The sequence below is a fragment of the Littorina saxatilis genome, linkage group LG6 (genome assembly GCF_037325665.1).
Source record: "Littorina saxatilis isolate snail1 linkage group LG6, US_GU_Lsax_2.0, whole genome shotgun sequence".
Taxonomy (NCBI): domain Eukaryota; kingdom Metazoa; phylum Mollusca; class Gastropoda; order Littorinimorpha; family Littorinidae; genus Littorina; species Littorina saxatilis.
The window spans coordinates 23,570,802-23,590,749 of NC_090250.1; the positions used below are offsets into that span (position 1 = coordinate 23,570,802).

Sequence of the window (19,948 nt, forward strand, 5' to 3'; positions counted from 1 at the left end):
CTATATCTTCCCTAATATAAATAGAATACTTAATTTGTGAACTGTCTCACTTTGAACAGTTATAAATTCTATGAGTAGAGCTTCGAGTTGCAAATTAATCGCTCATGTGTTGTCAGCGTTTCTTCTGCGAACAGAATTTCTCTGCTGGCGTCGTGTCTAAACCGCGAAATCTATAGCACGCACTGTTGAGTTTCGTTGTGCGCGCGCATCCGAGCCGGGCAAGAGAAAAATAATGAGGTGGCGCTATGAAAGTGGTGGGCTTTGTTCGCCTCTCTTTCTTTGGCTCTTTCTATTTATCGATGTTCCTATCTCTGTCTCTATCTGTCTGTCTCTCTCTGTCGCTGTCTGTCTGTTTGTCTGAATGTCTGTCTGTCTGTCTGAATGTCTCTCTCTCTCTCTCTCTCTCTCTCTCTCTCTCTCTCTCTCTCTCTCTCTCTCTCTCTCTCACTCTCTCTCTCGTCTCTCTGAGCGTCACATTGTCGTAAAGTGAGTGACAGTGATCAAGATAGTGGTCCAGGTTCGAGTGTTCGTAGACGCTCTCAATGATTGCTTTGATAATTATTATGATGAATATTTAGAGATTGACACTCAAATCAAATATCACTTCGGTTCATCATCTCAGGTCTAGCCAGGCTTTTACAAAGGTATAAGACAATCCCTCCACTTGAACAAATACCCAAAATGAACAGCCTGGGTTGAGGTGCTCTCTGTGCACTGTGGGCATTACTTTTAATGAATTCATTACATTAAAGCCACTTGATGAAATCTGCATTCTTAAACATGTAATACAACTCTATGCATAAAACACAATTCTATCAATATAATACAATTTAAAGTTAAAGAATCAATTCTATATGTACACACAAAATGTCAAAGAATGCATTATATGCATATATATAGAAAGCATTTCCTGCAAAACAACAAAATTAAATCTGTTCATTCACTGACCTGCCACTCGTCCTGATCCTGCCATGATCAACTCGCCACCGGCAGAAAATGACGACAGACTCTGCTCCAACTCGAGTAGTATCTGCAACCAGGAAGTGCCAGCCAAGGAGACACGTGGGTCGTCGTGAACAGATAACCGTCCAATCACCTCAGCTGGTTGTGAATACTACAAATAGAAAACAGGAGTAGGGAGTTTTTCGGGTTGGGGTGGGGTTGAAAAAAAGAAGTTCAGTTACCTTACCACTAAAAACAGACTAAAAAAAGGCAATGACAGTGGAGCGAAAATTGTGTGTTACAGGGCGGTGCCGTCACGCGATACAACACGCCACGACTTGACGTCACTGTCGGCTGCAGTCCCTGAGACTTGCCGCCAAGTGGGTGTGTGTGTGTGTGTGTGTGTGTGCCTGTGTGTGTGTATATGTATAGGTTACAACACGAGTGGTTTTTTATATGGCTTGTATTTCAGTCAAGACCCAGCGGATGAATATCATCGGGAGACACGAGCCTCTGGCGAGTGGCTCTCGATTGATATTCCCGCTGGGTCTTGACTGAAATACAAGCCATATAAAAAACCACGAGTGTTGTAATCTGTATATCCCATTCTACCATCAAACACAAAGTGTAGACTACTAGCGGCACTGTTGCGATCTGTGCAGGGTAAAACTGTTGCCAGCGAGACTTAGCCCTTTTGCAACCTTAAACTAAGTGGCCGTCGCTGAAAAAATAAAACGAATGAGTGCATCGATAAGTACGCGGTAACACTACTTTCAGACCATTTAAAAGCTTTAAGTAAAGGTTCATAAGTTGCAAGAAAGTAATGAAGTCGAATAGAAATTAATTTAGTTGAAGCGCACAATTCTTTTGTTTTGCGTTTCAGGTCGGCAGAACGGGCGAAACGGGTTTGGGACCCATTTGGCTTACTCGATTCAGAATCGATTCCACGTTGTTTTTCTCGAACGTGTGTAATTAGGCTTATTGACAGAGAAGCAAATTTTAGGGAACAAATATGTGATTTAACCATTTGCTCCCTATTTGAAATGTATCTACGTGATAAACTGTTTTGCGAGTGTGTTTGCATGGATGAACTTAAACTGGTATGGGCGTGAGGAAAACGCGACCGACACGTCTGTCACCGCCGATTGACTGGATTACGGAAAAATATGTGGACTTACTGCAGAGCCAGGCAAAAGAGTAGACTTGCTCGCAAAACACGTGAAACAGCCGATGTTTGATAGCTGAAGGCGCACACCAAAACACACTACCGACAGATTCTCAAAAGTCGTCTGCTAACGATGCAAGGGGAGGGTACTCGTGTTTTTGTTTTGGTTCGCTAGCATCTGGTTATCTTGTAAGTTGAATGTTCGTTTTTTTCGACCTGCATTGCTTTCACAATGAAAGAAACTTTTGCTTATTGCATCTCATACATCAGATCAGTTCTGAGATTCATTTTTGCGTGCAACTGATATGGTTTTCTGAGCCGTGCAATACGATTTTAGAACTTCATACAAATGTGTCCCATTGTTCGGCGCGAGGTCAAAGGTCGGGAGGAAAGTAGTCCTTTGCCCAAATCGGAATATGCACTATCATATATTTTTTTGAGTCCATGATGTATTTATTGAGCTATACAAATACAACATATATACCCATACTGAAGTAACAGAGACAAAGAAGGGAGGTCATGGGATATATATATTATTATATACTGAGTAACAAAAGAAACGCGAAAAAATTCTGCAATGTTTGATTAACAAAATCTCGAACAATTATAGTCCTAGAGTTAGAATTATCAAACCACAAAAGTTTGATGAAGGCATGTTTGACCTAACTGCTGTGTGATTATTTTGATGCTGGGACTGTTTCAACACACGGGACAAGCAGGTTTAACCTTAACGAAGTATTGGAGGTATCGATCAGTCAGTCTTCATCGCGCTCTCTGGCCACTGATCGGACACTGGTGGCTTCCAATGATGTTCCTGGTAGTGTCAGTGGCTGTATTGAATCGATCTCGAAGACGTTGTGGCAGGAAATTGCGATCTTTTCTTATTGAGGTAATGCGAATAATCCACCGCGTTGCATAACTGCAGTGCTTCTAATGTGAACAGAACATTGCTGAAGGTGATAGACTGTTGACATGTGCACGTTTAAAGCACATGCCAGCGCTTCTGGATCATCCCCAGCTTTAAATCGACCTGGCATTTTGGTGGTGTCAGTCTTGGCATCCTGGTTGTTTCAAAAGTGAGACTGGCAGCAAGCGTGCCATGGTCTCTTTTGGTTGCTAATGCATTAGTGAACACATCTCACACATCAGATTTCTCCTGCTCCACTTGCACGTGCTGCGAGCGCGCATTATGTTTTTAACGTTAAACCTGCTTGTCCCGTGTGTTGAAACAGTCGCAGCATCAAAATAATCACACAAAAGCAAGGTCAAACATGCCTTCATCACACTTTTGTGGTTTGATAATTCTAACTCTATAATTGTTGGAGATTTTGTCAATCAAACAATGACGATTGTTTTCGCGTTTCTTTTGTTGCTCGGTATATGTGTGTGTGTGTGTGTGTGTGTGTGTGTGTGTGTGTGTGTGTGTGTGTGTGTGTATGTGTGTGTGCGTGCGTGCGTGTGTATATATGTGTGTGAGCGTGCGTGCTTGTGATAGTGAATGTGTGTGTCTGTATCCGTGAGTGATTGCTTTGAAAGTCTTATATTTTTTGTGTGCAATTTCAAACTTTTTGTGAATGAGACGTTTTTTTTACATTTAGTCAAGTTTTGACTAAATGTTTTAACATAGAGGGGGGAATCGAGACGAGGGTCATGGTGTATGTGTGTGTGTGTGTCTGTCTGTCTTTGTGTGTGTGTGTAGAGCGATTCAGACTAAACTACTGGACCGATCTTTATGAAATTTTACATGAGAGTTCCTGGGTATGATATCCTCAGACGTTTTTTTCATTTTTTTGATAAATGTCTTTGATGACGTCATATCCGGCTTTTCGTGAAAGTTGAGGCGGCACTGTCACGCTCTCATTTTTCAACAAAATTGGTTGAAATTTTGGTCAAGTAATCTCCGACAAAGCCCGGACTTCGGTATTGCATTTCAGCTTGGTGGCTTAAAAATTAATTAATGACTTTGGTCATTAAAAATCTGAAAATTGTAAAAAAAGTATTTTTTTTATAAAATGATCCAAATTTACTTTCATCGTATTCTTCGTCATTTTTTGATTCCAAAAACATATAAATATATTATATTTGGATTAAAAACAATCTCTGAAAATTAAAAATATAAAAATTATGATCAAAATTAAATTTTCGAAATCAATTTAAGAACACTTTCATCTTATTCCTTGTCGGTTCCTGATTCCAAAAACATATAGATATGATATGTTTGGATTGAAAACACGCTCAGAAAGTTAAAACGAAGATAGGTACAGAAAAGCGTGCTATCCTTCTCAGCGCAACTACTACCCCGCTCTTCTTGTCAATTTCACTGCTTTTGCCATGAGCGGTGGACTGACGATGCTACGAGTATACGGTCTTGCTGCGTTGCATTGCGTTCAGTTTCATTCTGTGAGTTCGACAGCTACTTGACTAAATGTTGTATTTTCGCCTTTCGCGACCTGTTTGTGTTTGAACTCGCCTGACATTGCGAGGCAATTTTCCTTGTTTTTATAAGGACAGTCAAATCTTTGTGTCTTTGAGTCTTGAGTCTTGAGTCTTGAGTTAAAAAAAAAATTGGTGCGCAGCGAAGAAGACTTCAGGGTTGAAAAAACCTCTTTGCATACATTTTGAAGACTGATAATAAAAAGGCTGCATGTCTGTTAACAGGCACCGGAATAAATTACTTTTTTTATGTAGCCAACAACATTATGCGTCAACGTCTATCGAATGCATCCAGGCTTTATATGGAATATAAGCATCTTTTTACCTGAAAACATACACACTATGTATATCCCAGCTGCTCCCTATTTAAAGTCTTTTTTTACATTTAGTCAAGTTTTGACTAAATGTTTTAACATAGAGGGGGGAATCGAGACGAGGGTCGTGGTGTATGTGTGTGTGTCTGTCTGTCTGTGTGTGTGTGTGTGTGTGTGTGTGCGTGCGTGCGTGCGTGTAGAGCGATTCAGACCAAACTACTGGACCGATCTTTATGAAATTTGACATGAAAGTTCCTGGGTATGATATCCTCAGACGTTTTTTTCATTTTTTTGATAAATGTCTTTGATGACGTCATATCCGGCTTTTCGTGAAAGTTGAGGCGGCACTGTCACGCCCTCATTTTTCAACCAAATTGGTTGAAATTTTGGTCAAGTAATGTTCGACGAAGCCCGGACTTCCGTATTGCATTTCAGCGTGGTGGCTTAAAAATTAATTTATGACTTTGGTCATTAAAAATCTGAAAATTGTAAAAAAAAAATTCTTTTTTATAAAACTATCCAAATTTACATTCATCTTATTTTCCATCATTTGCTGATTCCAAAAACATATAAATATGTTATATTTGGATTAAAAACAAGCTCTGAAAATTAAAAATATAAAAATTATGATCAAAATAAAATTTTCGAAATCAATTTAAAAAAACACTTTTATCTTATTTCTTGTCGGTTCCTGATTCCAAAAACATATATATATATATGATATGTTTGGATTAAAAACACGCTCAGAAAGTTAAAACGAAGAGAGGTACAGAAAAGCGTGCTATCCTTCTCAGCGCAACTACTACCCCGCTCTTCTTGTCAATTTCACTGCCTTTGCCGTGAGCGGTGGACTGACGATGCTACGAGTATACGGTCTTGCTGCGTTGCATTGCGTTCAGTTTCATTCTGTGAGTTCGACAGCTACTTGACTAAATGTTGTATTTTCGCCTTACGCGACTTGTTTATTGTTTGTTTCCGTTGTTGATGTGAACATTTCTTTAAACAAAAAAGAATTTTGAATTCTCATGCCTGTGTTTTGGCCGGGGTATCTTCATGGAAGGAAATCCCGTTGGCCATTAAAATGCAGGCAGGAAGTTGTTCAAATAAAAACAACTCAGTAGTTGAATGATCAACACTCACAATTCAACGATGGTTGTTCAATTGACTTTTTCTCGGAAATTGCATGGTTAAATTCGAAAGTTATCACAGTCATAATGCCTCAGAAAGAGGCAACAGTAGGATGACTAGCTATCACGATAGGAAAATAAATGTCGTTTCCTGAAAAGAACAGCTATTTGAAGATCCCCTTGGAACCCGCTCACCTGGTACACACTACGATTCAAGCTTTTTGTCCAAACATTAATAGTCAATATGCAGGATTATTAATGAAACACAGAAACAATGCTGTTCAAAGACACTGTCCTTCTCAAAGCAAGTTCATCTTGATATATCCAAAGCTAGTTAGCCGACCAATGCGTGCAAAGGAAATTTTTTTAAGTACCCAACGCCTAATATAAGTATTGAACACGAAAAACAAATGCTTACACGACTCTCCTTCGCCATTTCCAATTACACCCACACCCCCTGTCCCTTAAAATAATACGTACTCCCTCCCCTATCAGACCCCCCCCCCACTTTCCCTAACCATCCTACCCCATAGAAGACTCCCTCCCTTTTAAGACCCCAATCCCCGATTGGGCCTTCCGCCTTTCAAGACCCAGTTTTCTCAGATTTTCTATTCATAAACTCCTTTTTACATTTAGTCAAGTTTTGACTAAATGTTTTAACATAGAGGGGGCATCGAGACGAGGGTCGTAGTGTATGTGTGTGAGTGTGTGTGTCTGTCTGTGCGTGTGTGTGTGTGTGTAGAGCGATTCAGACTAAACTACTGGACCGATCTTTATGAAATTTTACATGAGAGTTCCTGGGAATGATATCCCCGGATGTTTTTTTAAATTTTTCGATAAATGTCTTTGATGACGTCACATCCGGCTTTTTGTAAAAGTTGAGGCGGCACTGTCACACCCTCAGTTTTCAATCAAATTGATTGAAATTTTGGACAAGCAATCTTCGACAAAGGCCGGACTTCAGTATTGCATTTCAGCTTGGTGGCTTAAAAATTAATTAATGACTTTGGTCATTAAAAATCTGAAAATTGTCCAAAAAAAATTGTGTATAAAACTATCCAAATGTACGTTCATCTTATTCTTTATCATGTTCTGATTTAAAAAAAACCATATAAATTTGTTATATTTGGATTAAAAACAAGCTCTGAAAATTAAAAATATAAAACTTATGATCAAAATTCACTTTCCGAAATCGATTTAAAAACAATTTCATCTTATTCCTTGTCGGTTCCTGATTCTAAAAACATATATATATGATATGTTTGGATTAAAAACACGCTCAGAAAGTTAAAACGAAGAGAGGTACAGTAAAGCGTGCTATGAAGCACAGCGCAACCGCTACTGCGCCAAACAGGCTCGTCACTTTCACTGCCTTTTGCACTAGCGGCGGACTACGTTCAGTTTCATTCTGTGAGTTCCACAGCTTGACTAAATGTAGTAATTTCGCCTTACGCGACTTGTTTAAGACATGTTGTTATCAGATCTTTGTTTAAGGTCTTGAAAGTAGGATGCCACTGTATATCCCCCCCCCTCCCATCCACCCCACCCCCCAAAAAAACTCAAAATAAATAACAAAAATGCTGTTCCAGCTTCACAAAATTATGTTCAAGAGAACATTCACGTCTGACTTACTGACACAGAATTGATCCTAATGTCACCTGTTTCAATCCATTCAGTTATCGAACCCTGAGAATATCCCACGTCCCCACATACACAAACTGGAAAGCACCCTGACCTCCTTCCCAACACCATCATCAGCCTCATACTCAACACCCTCTACATTTTGGAGATTATTATTTTTTTTTATTTACAAGAACCATAATTTTCTTGACCTAATTAATCTTTGGCTGGCCAAGAGAAAACTTGTACTCAGATACTTGCGTGACCTCATTTCTAACACTATGACATCATAATATGATGTCATCACCAACAGTCTAGCCAAGACTAAAAGTACCAGACATTCACTAAGCTGTGTCCAAATCAAATAATGACATCATAGCTTGATGAGGTCAACATTTATATTCTTGATAGCTCAGTTGATATTTCAGTAGTGAAAATAATTTCCAGCAAACATGTTCAAGCTGTGACTCTGAAATATGACGAAAACAAGCCAGCTTTGGTCATGCCTATTGTTTATCAACACCCACAGTTGTGTGAAATTTGGAGGCTTTTGCTCCAAAATAAATGAGAAAACCTCAACGTGAAGTTTTTACGAATATGACCCCACTTTGACCTCAAAATGTGACAGGGGGCAACCAAACTAGGCTCATGTTGGCAATTATCAAACCCTCAAAGTGATCAAAGCTCTAGCTTCAAAAACGACTGAGATATCGTGAGTAATGAGTTATTGGAATCAAATATGACCCCCTGTGACCCCAAAACATGACGAGGGTCAATCAATCTTTGGTCAAGTCGGAAGATTGTCAAACCCTAGAAGTGTGTAAAGTGTCAAAGCTCTATCTCCAAAAACATCTGAGGTAACATTTACGTTAAGTTCTTATTAAAAAAAAAACATGACCCCGCTGTGACCTCAAAATTTGACGACGGTCAACCAAACCCTAAAAGTGTGCAAAGTTTCAAAGGTGTATCTAGAAAAACATAAAACATCCGAGATAACCTCAACGTGTTTTTTTCCACGGACGGACGGAAATAGATGAATTCTAAGACTCACCCATAACTCAGGTGAGACACAAAATTGAGAAATGGGCAAAGATATCCCTCCTTCCCCAGGAAAACAAACAAACACAAAACACACCCAAAAAAACATAGCAAATAAACAAACTTAAATATGTGTGGACCAAAGAGTTTGTGTCAATCACTCAGGAATTCTGGGTTAGCCTTGACTGAAATCCCAAGACGACGTTTGAGTCACTACCTCTTCATTGTTCTTCTCTAACAACCCCCCCCCCCCCCCCCTGACAGAGTTTACTGTCACTTGTTTATGCATTCCGATTAAAATAATCGGAGGTAAACTGTTGCCAAATGCACACAATGACCCGACCAAGGCTTACACTGCTGTGGTCCACGATGAATGGCTTTGCTCTACTTTAAAAGAGTTCGTGTTCTTAAAATAAACCACACAGAAAACAAGGAATCGTCTGTGCACCTGGTAAAACCGAGTAGCTTCCTGGTTGTAAGTCGGATCGAGAATATCCGTGTGATAGATCGTAAAAGATTTACTTAGAGTCATGAATACCAACGAACAACATGCTTCACATGATATCACCGCGTTTGTTTACTTAAATTTAAACTTTATGAAGAATATTTAGAATTTAATGGAGAAACTCATTACCTGATTTTTAATAAGCTTCGAATCTGAAATTGAATCCCACTGTCCGTACTGAGTCAAAGATTGCTTGTCGAAAATGTCAATCAATTTGGTTCGAAAGTGAGGTCGTCACAGTACCACCTCATCTTTCACTAAATCCCGCATATGACGTCATCAAAGTCATTGATCGAAACAAAGTAAGAAAAAAACCTGTTGGGGGATATCGTCTCGAAGAATGTGTATCATAAGTTTCATGAGAATCTCTCCTGTAGTTTTCTGGGAATCGGTCACTTCACACACACACACACACATACACACACACACACACGCACGCACGCACGCACGCACGCACGCACGCACGCACACACACACACACACACACACACACACACACACACACACACACACACACACACACACACAAGAAAACACCGAGCACAGATGCACAAACAGAGAGAGAGAGAGAGAAAGAGAGAGGGGCGCACACCAATACTTTTATATTTGTACGTTTAACATCATGTATTTGGAATCTCATTCTGACATGTTTACAGAGAAAACAACACCCGGCATGAACATAAAAAGGACAGGAAGTCAAATGGAAAGTGTGTGAATGCGTTTGCGTGTGTGTGTGTGTGTGTTGTTGGATTGTCATGTCCACATAGAATATTCCAATGAAAAAGACACTTCGCAGTACACTATACGTGACCACAATGTTTTATAAGTACACTGGGACTCTTCGGCTTTTGGACCTTTGGGACCCTCTAAAATACTGCAGTGGGGGTCCATGGATCCTCTAAAATTTAAAAGTGGGGATCCCGGGACGCACTAGGAGGGGCGTCCGTGGGGAGCCCTGTTAAGTCTACACAAATCATTATTTCTAAGTGATGAATCAAATGTGGGCTTTGATATTCATAACAGAAACGCAAAACACTGCCCTACATTTCATCAGTAAAACAAGATAGCATTTAAAGCTTTGCTTTGCGATGCAAACACAAAAAGTCGCTTTTCTCGAAACTACGTTTCATGGACTTGCTTCCTAATTCTGCTTTTACACGGCAATATTTATCTTGTTTTTATAAGGACAGTAAAATATTTGAGTCTTGAGTTGCAGAGGAAAGTTGTGCAGCGAAGGTGTAGAAGTGGGGAAGACTTTGGCGTAAAACACAACACTAACACCACTCAAGGAAAAATGTTGCAGGCAAGCAAAAAAACGTTCGCTGCGTGTCGGAACTGGAATTCCGACACTTGTGTTTAGCGTTGGCTGCGTGCCGGTACTTGAGTTCCGACGGATATCACGAATTTTTAATGGTGTAAACGGTCCTGCTGACCAAGGGAAACAACCCCTGCAATGAACTTCTATCTGTCTACAGTGGTACCATTCACTGTAAACAGTTCCTTCCCTTCAATTGTTGGGATAAATTTATTAAATTTTGTTGACGGTGTGCGACCCACGTGTTTTGACTTTTCCAAGATGGCGGATCGTTCTGCTGAGACGTAGTAACTTGAAAAGAGTGCTAGAACTTGTTATTCAGTACGGTTCTGATCTTGACCTCAGTGATGATGATAGTGGAGATGATATTTTAGATTCTGGTGACGAGTTTGTGCCAATGGACGATCATTTGGGTGATGATTCGGGCAATGCAAGTGTCGATCATGACATTGTGTATGATGAACCCATGACGTAGAAAGTTTTTTTGTTTTGCTTCAAATTGGATATTTTGCCTGGATATGAAGACAACAAAAGGTATGTACTTTCAAATGTTTCATATATTTTCTAAAAGAGTAAGTTCCAAACTTTGCAAAAACATAAAGGTATGTAAGGTTATCTTGTGTTGTTGATTTTTAATAATTTTTTCAAAATGGCTCTAAATCGCGCGCTGGCAGGGAACACAGGGGAAATTTAGACGCGCAGCGAACAATGCACAGACCGTTGTGAAGAGACTGATTTTGTGGAGGGGCATAATTCAGGCATACAACCAAGTACAGTGGTCGCCGCTTAATAAAACCACTTCTGGACCGACGAAAAATGGCTTTAATAAGCGGCGGATTTATTAACCGGCGGTCCAGGAATACGTCATTTTTGGAAAGAAAAAAAAATCTCTTTTGTTTACGTCACTCAGTCACTTTCTTTCGTCATTTACACTTGTTTGAATCTAAACAAAACTTCACGAAGGATGTTGAACTTTTGTTTTAATTATGTACATGTACGTGTACTTTGATCACTTCGGTACATCAATAATTTCACTGTCACCGTCACGAACCATTACTCGTCAGAGAAGAACGATTTTATGAGTGTTTGTTTGTTGGTCGTCTTCCACATCAGAACAAGATAATGTGAGTTTTAGTCACAAACTACGTGATTTCTCTGAGAAAACTGGCTTTAATAAGCGGCGGGTTGGTTTTATTAACCGGCTTTTTCTAATACATAAGATATAGTGATAAATCCGGACCGTCTGAAATCGGCTTTTATAAGCGGCTGGCTCTATTAACCGCGGTTTTATTAAGCGGCGTCCACTGTACAAGTGGGTGTTCAGTTTCGAGTATTGCATGTCTCTTTTTCCGGATAAACGCAGATTGAAAATACCTCAGTGCATACAATTTGGAGACTCAGTATAAAAGGCGGCATGGTTTTTTTTCCCTAGCACCAGAATATATTACTCTTTTTATTTAGTCAACACCATTATGAACCAAACTCTATCGCGTGCATCCAGGCTTTATATGGGATACAAGTATCTTTTTTTTTTTTTTTACCTGAAAACATACCAACCCGGCTGCTCCCTATATGCACTTGTTTGATCATACCAACACATGCAGGTAGGGGAGTAGGTAGGGAGTGATCGAGCGAGAGAGAAACGGGGGGAGGGGAGTGACAAATTACGTCGGCGAACACTCTCCAGCAAAAGTTATGAGAATATCCCGATAGAGAAAGGGCAAGGAAGCTAACTGAATGGCAATCGAGTGAATTCAAAAACGTTGCTTTGATCGAAGATTGGCACAACAGTGCTTATGAGTCACCGATTCCATTCCGAGTCAGTCATAACTGAAGTATAGTCCGCAACTAAGCCGCGTGAATTACGAGTCCCTGTGCTAGAAGCAGCATTTATCAACAAAACTATGATGCAGCACATTAATTATTTAACATGGGAACAAACAAAACAAACCTTTTTTTTTTTTTGCTTTTGAAAAACAAAATTCTTCGTCATATAGAGTTTCTTAGACAGAGCGGACACCTTACCACTATATATCTCCGCTCGGTCAGTCGATCACTATAATGATCGTGCTGTTGCCAAGATACAAGTCTTTCTGAATTTAAAACTGATCTCCATAAACTTTCTCGGAAAAAAAGAAGCGTAATTCCAGCGTCATTGACGTGGCATTCGCACACAAAATTAGACATTATTTGCCATAAAAATAATGTTCATAATGCTCTTATTAACTCAGAATTGTGCTGAGATTTCCCCATACGTGACAATCTGGGACCAAAGATGAAAGATTTGTAAGTTTATAAAAATGAAAGGGTTTAAATTGGAAAAAACGTCCCTGACGTGGCAACAGTACTCACTTGCTTTTCATTCACCATGCGTGATGCTGACATTCTAAGAGTTTAACAAACAAAATAATGTGATATTGGTGACGTCATAGTCGATAAATACTGTTGTTTCTGAAATATGAACAAACTTGTAAATACCAAATGTATCCTTCCGGCAAGCACAACCCCATCACCACCCACCCACCCCTCCCTCACACACACACACACACACACACACACACACACACACACACACACACACACACACACACACAAACAAAACAAACAAACAAAACAACAACATTAACTCTGTTCATTCACTGACCTGTCCCAAAATCGACACTGCTCGCAGGGCTAGGGAGAGGCGCCACACACACCGAATCGTCAATCAAAGCCTCAAAAGACAGCACCACACGTCCTGAGCCTTCCACGCCAAACTCGCCACCTGCAGATAATGACGACAAACTCTGCTCCAGCGCGGGTAGTATACACCATCTACAACCAGGAAGTGCTAGCCAAGGAGACACGTGGGTCGCCATGAACAGATAACCGTCCAATCGCCTCAGCTGTACAGGTAGAATACAAGAGTAGGGAGTTTTGGGGGTTGGGGTGGGGTGGCGAAAAGGGTGTTCAGAGTGCAAACAGGTTAGACTAAAAAAAGAGAATTACGACTTAAAAAAGAACCGGGTGGGTCTGTGAGAAACGCGTGTTACGGGTCGGTGCCAGAAAAAAACGGTCACGCGATACAACACGCCACGACTTGACATGTCAACTGCTGTCCCCGGGACTTGCTGCCAATTTCCCCTGCAAAGCATACGCGCAACGGTTAATTGTTATTATTCGAGAATCCTATGCTGAGCTGCTTTGTAAAGTATAGTATCTCTGCTATTCTAAACAGACATCAAAATAACAGTAGTAAGGAACGCGCACGAACCTGACCTCCGCAGCCCGCAGCCGTATTTGATAGAAGGTTATAGGTTAAGGTGCCTGTGTTTAAGTAGTGACAAAGAGGGATTGCGTTTAAACGGTTTATTGAGTTTTATATTTTGTCATGTGATTTCATGTGCCTGTACAGACAGGGTGCTCGGTACTAATGACCACTCCAGCTGGGGTAATGACATGATTACTGCTCCCCGGCCTTTTTTGTTATTATATTTAGTCAAGTTTTGACTAAATATTTTAACATCGAGGGGGAATCGAAACGAGGGTCGTGGTGTATGTGCGTCTGTCTGTCTGTGTGTGTGTGTGTGTAGAGCGATTCAGACTAAACTACTGGACCGATCTTTATGAAATTTGACATGAGAGTTCCTGGGTATGAAATCCCCGAACGTTTTTTTCATTTTTTTGATAAATGTCTTTGATGACGTCATAATTATCTGGCTTTTCGTGAAAGTTGAGGCGGCACTGTCACGCCCTCATTTTTCAACCAAATTGGTTGAAATTTTGGTCAAGTAATCTTCGACGAAGCCCGGGGTTCGGTATTGCATTTCAGCTTGGTGGCTTAAAAATTAATTAATGACTTTGGTTATTAAAAATCTGAAAATTGTAAAAAAAAATAAAAATTTATAAAACGATCCAAATTTACGTTTATCTTATTCTCCATCATTTGCTGATTCCAAAAACATATAAATATGTTATATTTGGATTAAAAACAAGCTCTGAAAATTAAATATATAAAAATTATTATCAAATTTTTTTTTTCGAAATCAATTCAAAAACACTTTCATCTTATTCCTTGTCGGTTCCTAATTCCAAAAATATATAGATATGATATGTTTGGATTAAAAACACGCTCAGAAAGTTAAAACGAAGAGAGGTACAGAAAAGCGTGCTATCCTTCTTAGCGCAACGAATACCCCGCTCTTCTTGTCAATTCCACGGGCACTGCCTTTGCCATTCTGTGAGTTCGACAGCTACTTGACTAAATATTGTATTTTCGCCTTACGCGACTTGTTGGTGCTTATTGCAGGTGGATGCTTATCGCGGTTGGAGTAATGACAGTAATTGTCCCCCGTGGGGTGTTTGATTGCCGGCAGCGGGGTTCACGTACAAGGTTTTGATAGGTACACCAGATAACATAGGTGTTATTTTGTTTTTGTTATTTATTTTCTTCGTTGTTGCGGTGTTTTGTTGTTGATAGACTATGTAAGAGGTAGGGGTATATGTGTGGTGGAAATTAAATGTAACTGCAAACACACACACACACACACACACACACACACACACACACACGCACACACTCACACACACACAAACACACACACACACACATGCGCGCACGTTTTACACAAGTACTTCCAAACAAGAAGGTAAAAGTCAGATGTTAAAAGTAACAATCAATACATAAACTGCTCACGCTAGCATTCAAGAGTTATACAGACACATAGTTATTAACTTTTCCAATATGATCATTTTATTATAAAAGTGACAGCAGTCTTTTGAATATTAAAAATCTAAAATAAAATTAAAATTTTGCGCACACATACATTAAAAGAAAAACAAAATCCAAAACATGATTGTCAATGATAGTGGTTTTTTTATATACAACACCACCTTGTTTGTTTTACACTTATCTACTTTAGATGGGTTTTTTTATAACCAGGTACTAGTTTGGTTGTTTGTCTTAGGGACTAACATAACTTGACGTGGGGCGACTTTCGTATTTCACATCCATTGTTGGATTATAGTACCCGAGGCTGTTGAAGGTAGACATACCACCCGATTCCTGGTCGCGGTTTTCAAACAGATTGCTGCTCTCCGAGTGTTAGACAGGTGTGTGAGGTAGTTCGTCTGTTGGTGTTTCTTCTTTTTATATTTAGTCAAGTTTTGACTAAATATTTTAACATCGAGGGGGAATCGAAACGAGGGTCGTGGTGTATGTGCGTGTGTGTGTGCGTGTGTGTGTGTGTGTCTGTGTGTGTGTGTAGAGTGATTCAGACTAAACTACTGGACCGATCTTTATGAAATTTGACATGAGAGTTCCTGGGTATGAAATCCCCATACTTTTTTTTCATTTTTTTGATAAATGTCTTTGATGACGTCATATCCGGCTTTTCGTGAAAGTTGAGGCGGCACTGTCACGCCCACATTTTTCAACCAAATTGGTTGAAATTTTGGTCAAGTAATCTTCGACGAAGCCCGGACTTCGGTATTGCATTTCAGCTTGGTGGCTTAAAAACTAATTAATGACTTTGGTCATTAAAAATCTGAAAATTGTAAAACAAAATAAAAATTTATAAAACGATCCAAATTTACATTTATCTTATTCTCCATTATTTGCTGATTCCAAAAACATATAAATGTTATATTCGGATTAAAAACAAACTCTGAAAATTAAATATATAAAAATTATTATCAAAATTAAATTGTCCAAATCAATTTAAAAACACTTTCATCTTATTCCTTGTCGGTTCCTGATTCCAAAAACATATAGATATGATATGTTTGGATTAAAAACACGCTCAGAAAGTTAAAACAAAGAGAGGTAGAAAAGCGTGCTATCCTTCTTAGCGCAACTACTACCCCGCTCTTCTTGTCAATTTCACTGCCTTTGCCATGAGCGGTGGACTGACGATGCTACGAGTATACGGTCTTGCTGAAAAATGGCATTGCGTTCAGTTTCATTCTGTGAGTTCGACAGCTACTTGACTAAATATTGTATTTTCGCCTTACGCGACTTGTTTCTTTTTCTTCTCGGCTCTTCTGACACGTCTGGTGTTTTTATATTTAGTCAAGTTTTGACTAAATATTTTAACATCGAGGGGAATCGAAACGAGGGTCGTGGTGTATGTGCGTGCGTGTGTGTCTGTGTGTCTGTGTGTGTGTGTGTGTAGAGCGATTCAGACTAAACTACTGGACCGATCTTTATGAAATTTGACATGAGAGTTCCTGGGTATGAAATCCCCATACTTTTTTTTCATTTTTTTGATAAATGTCTTTGATGACGTCATATCCGGCTTTTCGTGAAAGTTGAGGCGGCACTGTCACGCCCTCATTTTTCAACCAAATTGGTTGAAATTTTGGTCAAGTAATCTTCGACGAAGCCCGGATTTCGGTATTGCATTTCAGCTTGGTGGCTTAAAATTAATTAATGACTTTGGTCATTAAAAATCTGAAAATTGTAAAACTAAAACAAAAATTTATAAAACGATCCAAATTTACGTTTATCTTATTCTCCATCATTTCCTGATTCCAAAAACATATAAATATGTTATATTCGGATTAAAAACAAGCTCTCAAAATTAAATATATAAAAATTATTATCAAAATTAAATTGTCCAAATCAATTTAAAAACACTTTCATCTTATTCCTTGTCGGTTCCTGATTCCAAAAACATATAGATATGATATGTTTGGATTAAAAACACGCTCAGAAAGTTAAAACAAAGAGAGGCACAGAAAAGCGTGCTATCCTTCTTAGCGCAACTACTACCCCGCTCTTCTTGTCAATTTCACTGCCTTTGCCATGAGCGGTGGACTGACGATGCTACGAGTATACGGTCTTGCTGAAAAATGGCAGCTACTTGACTAAATATTGTATTTTCGCCTTACGCGACTTGTTATATTTAGTCAAGTTTTGACTAAATATTTTAACATCGAGGGGGAATCGAAACGAGGGTCGTGGTGTATGTGCGTGTGTGCGTGTGTGCGTGTGTGCGTGTGTGTGTGTGTGTGTGTGTGTAGAGCGATTCAGACTAAACTACTGGACCGATCTTTATGAAATTTGACATGAGAGTTCCTGGGTATAAAATCCCCGAACGTTTTTTTCATTTTTGTGATAAATGTCTTTGATGACGTCATATCCGGCTTTTCGTGAAAGTTGAGGCGGCACTGTCACGCCCTCATTTTTCAACCAAATTGGTTGAAATTTTGGTCAAGTAATCTTCGACGAAGCCCGGACTTCGGTATTGCATTTCAGCTTGGTGGCTTAAAAATTAATTAATGACTTTGGTCATTAAAAATCTGAAAATTGTAAAAAAAAATAAAAATTTATAAAACGATCCAAATTTACGTTTATCTTATTCTCCATCATTTGCTGATTCCAAAAACATATAAATATGTTATATTCGGATTAAAAACAAGCTCTGAAAATTAAATATATAAAAATTATTATCAAAATTAAATTGTCCAAATCAATTTAAAAACACTTTCATCTTATTCCTTGTCGGTTCCTGATTCCAAAAACATATAGATATGATATGTTTGGATTAAAAACACGCTCAGAAAGTTAAAACAAAGAGAGGTACAGAAAAGCGTGCTATCCTTCTGAGCGCAACTACTACCCCGCTCTTCTTGTCAATTTCACTGCCTTTGCCATGAGCGGTGGCCTGACGATGCTACGAGTAAAATGGCATTGCGTTCAGTTTCATTCTGTGAGTTCGACAGCTACTTGACTAAATATTGTATTTTCGCCTTACGCGACTTGTTTTAACTTCTATAGCTACAACTTCTGTTTGTGTTTTAAGTCGCTTCAACAGTCTTTCTCGGACTTTGATCAGGTGAGTAAATTCTTTACTGTCCAAGGCCACCCCTCTTTGACTTGGTCGCACACGTCTGTTTTTATATTTAGTCAAGTTTTGACTAAATATTTTAACATCGAGGGGGAATCGAAACGAGGGTCGTGGTGTATGTGCGTGCGTGTGTGTGTGTGTGTGTGTGTGTGCGTGCGTGTGTGTGTGTGTGTAGAGCGATTCAGACTAAACTACTGGACCGATCTTTATGAAATTTGACATGAGAGTTCCTGGGTATGAAATCCCCGAACGTTTTTTTCATTTTTTTGATAAATGTCTTTGATGACGTCATATCCGGCTTTTCGTGAAAGTTGAGGCGGCACTGTCACGCCCTCATTTTTCAACCAAATTGGTTGAAATTTTGGTCAAGTACTCTTCGACGAAGCCCGGGGTTCGGTATTGCATTTCAGCTTGGTGGCTTAAAAATTAATTAATGACTTTGGTCATTACAAATCTGAAATTTGTAAAAAAAAATAAAAATTTATAAAACGATCCAAATTTACGTTTATCTTATTTTCCATCATTTGCTGATTCCAAAAACATATAAATATGTTATATTTGGATTAAAAACAAGCTCTGAAAATTAAATATATAAAAATTATTATTCAATTTTTTTTTTCGAAATCAATTTAAAAACACTTTCATCTTATTCCTTGTCGGTTCCTGATTCCAAAAATATATAGATATGATATGTTTGGATTAAAAACACGCTCAGAAAGTTAAAACGAAGAGAGGTACAGAAAAGCGTGCTATCCTTCTTAGCGCAACGAATACCCCGCTCTTCTTGTCAATTCCACGTGCACTGCCTTTGCCACGGGCGGTGGAGTGACGATGCTACGAGTATACGGTCTTGCTGCGTTGCGTTGCGTTCAGTTTCATTCTGTGAGTTCGACAGCTACTTGACTAAATATTGTATTTTCGCCTTACGCGACTTGTTTCTGTTTCCTTGGGTGATGTAGTGTCTGATGTGATTTTTCACAAGTTTTCGACCCAAAGGAAACATATCAGGTTCGGGTAGCGGTGAACTAAACAGAGGCTCTTCCTCGTCAACCATCTCTTTTGTCGTTCTCAGCAACATCAACAACAAAAGTGAAAAACAACTTTTACTTCTAGGAAACTGTCTTTATAGACTGTAGTGTAGAGTAGGCGGTGTTGTCTTGTGGCTCGATCAGGGTATTTAGTAAAAAAAATAAAAAAATTAGTCAAAACCACCTTTATACATAACCTCCTTGCACTATGACATCAGTTACTATTTTTACAACAACAGGTTTAGACTTGCGTCTCTGAAAAAGTGCTATGAGCTTACGACCATTTACAGTAGGGTTTTGGGGGTTAAAAATAGAAATGCTGTGACGGAGCCTTGTACCTTGACTCTTTTTGATGCTGCAATACATTGCAATCAAATCACAAGTAGAACTTGACATCCCCTGTAATACCTGTTCGTTGGTTTTATAACTACCACAATGACGCAACAACAACAAAAAACCTTCAATGTCTTTGTGATTCGGTTTTAAAACAAAACTATCAAAATATTCAATATTCCCCTGACCATCATAATACACACCAACCCAATGAGATCCAACCTTATGCGCTGGGTCTGTGTTTATGACGTAAGACGAGGGGTGGAGTAAATTTATCTCAGAAGGAAGTTGGTCTCTGG

At 39.1% G+C, this 19,948-nt stretch overlaps 1 protein-coding gene and 1 long non-coding RNA gene across 2 annotated transcripts in view; one reads left to right on the forward strand and one right to left on the reverse strand.

Moving 5' to 3' along the window:
* LOC138968790 (polyunsaturated fatty acid lipoxygenase ALOX8-like) overlaps nt 1–13,226 on the reverse strand; it is a 46,282-nt gene extending 33,056 nt beyond the window's left edge. Inside the window, exons 1-2 of the mRNA XM_070341433.1 lie at nt 13,104–13,226; nt 949–1,114 (exon numbers count right to left, since the gene is read on the reverse strand). Coding sequence (XP_070197534.1) covers nt 949–973 — 25 coding nt within the window. The 5' untranslated portion in view covers nt 974–1,114; nt 13,104–13,226. The remainder of the gene's footprint in view (nt 1–948; nt 1,115–13,103) is intronic.
* The window catches only part of LOC138968794 (uncharacterized), a 379,269-nt gene that overhangs the window by 295,262 nt on the left and 64,059 nt on the right, over nt 1–19,948 (forward strand). The gene's annotated exons all lie outside the window — the stretch shown is intronic.